General features: G+C 54.1%; 1 protein-coding gene across 1 annotated transcript; it reads left to right on the top strand.

Annotated features, from left to right (window-relative positions):
- Nucleotides 1-1,712: 1,712 nt before the first annotated feature.
- LOC136993152 (olfactory receptor 14C36-like) lies at nt 1,713-2,609 on the top strand (the record flags this gene model as incomplete). The annotated part of the gene is made up of 1 exon (XM_067303163.1): nt 1,713-2,609. A coding segment is annotated over exon 1 (897 nt), but the record flags the coding sequence as incomplete, so codon positions are not given.
- Between the last annotated feature and the right edge of the window lie 2,092 nt (nt 2,610-4,701).

Genomic DNA, 4,701 nt, shown 5'->3' with positions numbered 1-4,701 from the left:
TTCTGTTATGGGAAGGAAGTGGGACTCCTAACCTTCACTCTGAGAGATTAATAGGTCACTGGGAAACCTCAGGAAGCCACTTCATCCCCACTTTAGCCTACAGACAGCATCAACATCACCTTTGTGGCCTCATTGGAGTTTATGTGACTTGCTCCTTAGGATGTGCATGCACAGAGATGCCCCTAGGGAGTGCCCTGACCCGGGAGGTTTCCTTAGGGCAAAAGTGAGCACAGTTTTGGAGGAGGAGGAGGGTGGGATGGTATCTGTGAGCACTGACAGGGAAAAGATGTTGTGACAGAGAAAGAGCTGCCAGCAGGCTAGCTCCATGCAGCAGGGATGGGCAGGGAATAACAGGGAACTGCAGGGCATGAGCCACCTCCTCTGCAGCCAGACTTCCGACAGAGGAGAGGGGCATCTCTCCTGCTATGGGCCCATTTCATGCAGCCTGACAAAGGGGCTGAGAGCGTCTGCCCTGCGATGTCACCATCTGCGAGGCGGCATGCCCAGCTCAGTGAGGGGAAGGCTTTCCAGAATGCCTCTCTGTCTCTCTCCCTGCCTCCTTTGGCAGCAGGATCACGGTGTTGCTCCTTGTTTACCCTCCTGTCCATGCTGCTCCTCTTGTTCTCGGCCTTTCTGGATTTGGGTGTTTTCAGCTGCAATTTAGACATTGATGCTGCAAGTTGTGGAACAGAGGGGTCTGCATGGGAATGAGGTCGCCCCAGCCCCCTTCTGACTTGTGGAGCTCCAGAAAATGCAGTCTGTGGGGCTGGAAATTGAGCTGACTCTGCCTTAGAGAGAGCCCACCTCCAGTCCTAAGAATCCTTTGACCATTTCCTTATAGTGTCCTGCCAGGCTGCCACCTGCCCTCCAGAAAGGCATTGCTGTCTCATAGCATCTCTGTGATATCTGACAGCCCAGTGAGGAAGGTGCAGAGATGCTGAGAGTATAGAGATGGTGGTGGGTGGCTGTATCTGGGCATCTGCAAAGAGCCCTGTGTGTCCTTGGCTAGAAGGGGAGTGTGCAGAGCTCCCTCAGGTGCCTGGAGAAAGGGTGAGAAGTTTGGAGCTGTGCACTTTGAAACTGGACTCGTGTGCTCTCAGCAGGGGCTGGTTTCTTTCTAGGGCAACATATGAGTGTGATCATCCCACAGCTCAAAGAGGTGAAAGCACAGGACAGCTGAGAACGAGACTAATAAACAGACCAGCTGTCCTCACTCTGCAAGAAGGGACAGTGGATGCTTTTTCTCAGGATTCACAGTGGAAATGCCAAGGATTTCTGCCTTCGAGGAACACTCCCCAGGGGTGACAAGACCATCTAAAAGAAAATAAAAAGTCCCTGAAACTCTGTTTCTCAAACCTCATTTTTTAGAATTGGGACTGACATTGCTGAAAAGCCCTTCTATACGATGAGTGGATATCACCTGACAGAACTTGTGAATGTCAGAGCTGGCCATCCCCGTTGTCCTGTGCCCACTGCTTTACAGCAGGACTGACTCCTGTGGAACCCATGGGCAGAGGTCCCTGCTCCTTACAGCACACTCAGCCAGGGCAAAGTGGAGCTTCAGCAGGGGAGCTGCACAAAGATCCTCTCAGTAAAGAGAGAGGCAATGTGGGGGCTTGTATGAGACCTGCAACGTTTGGGGGTTTCTTGCCTTGAAGTCTCTGCTAACTTCTCAACGTCTTTGGACAGTCCCCATGCCTGGAGACAGCAAAATGTCCAACAGCAGCTCCCTCAATGAGTTCCTCCTCCTGGCATTTGCAGACACAAGGGAGCTGCAGCTCTTGCACTTCTCACTCTTCCTGGGCATCTACCTGGCTGCCCTCCTGGGCAACAGCCTCATCATCACAGCCGTAGCCTGCGACCACCGCCTCCACACCCCCATGTACTTCTTCCTCCTCAACCTCTCTGTGCTGGACCTTGGCACCATCTCCACCACTGTCCCCAAATCCATGGCCAATTCCCTGAGGGACACCAGGGCCATTTCCTATTCAGGATGTGCTGCTCAAGTCTTCCTGCTTTTCTTCTTGTTAGGTGGAGAGTATTGTCTTCTCACAGTCATGGCCTATGACCGCTATGTTGCCATCTGCAAACCCCTGCACTACGGGACCCTCATGAGCACCAGAGCCTGTGTCAAAATGACAGCAGCTGCATGGGGCAGTAGTTTTCTCTATTCTGTGCTGCACACTGCTAACACATTTTCAATACCACTCTGCCAAGGCAACACAGTGGACCAGTTCTTCTGTGAAGTTCCCCAGATCCTCAAGCTCTCCTGCTCAGACTCCTACCTCAGAGAAGTTGGCCTTCTTGTGGTTAGTGGCTGTTTAATCTTTGGATGTTTCATTTTCATTGTGCTGTCCTACGTGCAGATCTTCACTGCTGTGCTGAGGATCCCCTCTGAGCAGGGCCGGCACAAAGCCTTTTCGACGTGCCTCCCGCACCTGGCTGTGGTCTCCCTGTTTGTCACCACTGACGTGTTTGCCTACCTGAAGCCCCCCTCCCTCTCCTCCCCAGCTGTGGATCTGGTGGTGACTATTCTGTACTCAGTGGTGCCTCCAACACTGAACCCCCTCATCTACAGCATGAGGAACAAGGAGCTCAAAGATGCCCTGAGGAAAGTGATTTCATGGACATTTTTCAGCAGTGGTAACATTGCCATTGCTCTCCACAAATGACTCCCACTGTGTCCCGTACCAGGACTGAGCTTTTTTTGTTCACTTTATTTGTGTTATTACTAATATTACTGTTGTTATTATTAACTGTCACCCTGTTGCTACACAAATGGTTGGATTCATTCCACCTTTACTGTGACTGCTCTGTCTCACCTGGTGCCCATATAAAGTTGTGTCTAGCACTGGTTCAGAGCTGACCCCATCACAATATCTTTGTAATAAAGTAGGTTTTTCCAGGTGCAGTGCCTGAAGACTGGGCTCTTCCTCCAAAGCTGCTGTCCCTCATGCCCTGTCCCCAGCACATTTCCTTGAGACAAACTTGCCTACACTGCGTGCTGGTCCTTACCCAAAACATCATCCCCAGACAAGGCTCCATGCCCAGCTGGAGGACTGAATGTCCAGCTGTGAGCTCAGGGAGGACAAGTCCTCTGCTGGGTCCTCTGCAGGGCTGTCAGGGAGCATGCAGAGGAGGTCCCGAGGCCATCTACTGGGCCTGTAGACCATTCTCTTCCCATGGGGGTCCTGAAGCAGGGTGCCTCAGTGCAGAGTTCCAGCACAGCTTGTTGCTGCATGAACAGAGAGGAGAAACTGCCCCAGGAAACTCCTCACACACCCAGCATCTCATACCAGCTATTTCCAGCACTGTCCATTCCCTGTGGTCCTGGTGAGGGGTGATCTCTGAGGGTGACAAGCTCCGTCTCCCTGCTGGCCTCAGCACCTGTATGGGGGGGAATGTCCATCCCTGCCTGGCCTCTCTGCGGGCTCAGACCCCAGCAGATGGCAGAACATGGCCGTCTGCTAACCCCGGGGGGACAGGGACATGGCTGCACAGGGTCTGGGGACTGGTGGGAGGCTGCCAGGCAGGTGGGCTGAGGGGGACGGGACACCAAGGGCTGTCATGGAGACCATGCTGGGGGGATGTTTCCCCACTCCAGAACGCACTCTGTCCTGTGTGGTGCCTGCACAGTGGGGCTGTGGGGCCACATGCAGGGCAGCAGGGCTGGGCCAGTGGAGGGCTGAGGTGCTGATGGGAGCCACGACACTCCAGAAGTTCCCAACGGTCATGAAGGGGACTCACTGCTACTAGCAGGACTGGGGGTTTCTCAAGGGCTGCAGGCACCAGCACCACCTGCCAGGACTCCCAGACCCAGCACAGATGGTCAGTGCCCAGCACTGCACTGTGCCCCCCTGTCCTGTTTCACCGTCCTCTCTCAGGAGCGCTGCCCGGTGCATCACTCCCTGCCTAGGTGTGGAGAGGAGCTGCTGGAGGTCTTCTCTTCCTATGCCTGCTGCCCTTGGCCCTGCCCTGGCATCGGCCCACAGGTTCTGCCCTGGGTCGTGTTATGTCTCCATATGCTCTCTTCTGAGACCGTGTAGAGACCTGCAGCGCATATCTCTGCTTGGAGGTGGCCACCATGGTCTGCCTCCGTGGTCCCAGCAAATCCCAGGAAGGATGTGCTTGGAGGTGACGCTGTGATTGTCCTCAGTCAAAGTAGATGGATTGCCTGGCTGGGGGCGCAGGGGAGGAAAGGGCAAGAGACAACAAGGAGAAGATGCAGTAAGGGAAATTTCAAATGAGTTGAAGGAAAAAATAAAGAAATAACCATGGCAGTTGAATAGCAGAGGGGCACGGGCCAGGAGATTTTCAAAACTCTCCTGGAGAAGCACCTACCAACCTGATCTAACTGTCAAGTTAGCCTGGCTCAGAGCAGATCATGCTCCTGGAGATCTCTGCTGGTCCCTCCAAACACAAATCCTCTAGGAGGAAGGGGCTGGAAAGCAGAGTCCTGGGCAGGGGACAGTGTTGTGGGGTTGAGGCTTTGCTGGCACTTGTACTGCCTGGTCAAGCCTGTCCTCAGAGTTACACAGTGAGCGAGTTCCTCCTCAGAAGGAGTCTCTGCTCCATGGGCAACAGGAGTCAAACCAGTGCTGGGAGACTGCAGAGAAGTTCTCAGGAACACGCCAGGCATTCAGGCCCTTCGACTGCTGAGGTGTCCCCAGAGCGGTGCTTTGCATCCTGGGTCTGAAGGGC

The sequence above is a fragment of the Apteryx mantelli genome, chromosome 11, assembly GCF_036417845.1.
Source record: "Apteryx mantelli isolate bAptMan1 chromosome 11, bAptMan1.hap1, whole genome shotgun sequence".
NCBI lineage: Eukaryota > Metazoa > Chordata > Aves > Apterygiformes > Apterygidae > Apteryx > Apteryx mantelli.
The sequence above is the reverse complement of the archived record's forward strand: the minus strand, read 5'-3'. Positions and strand labels throughout refer to the sequence as shown.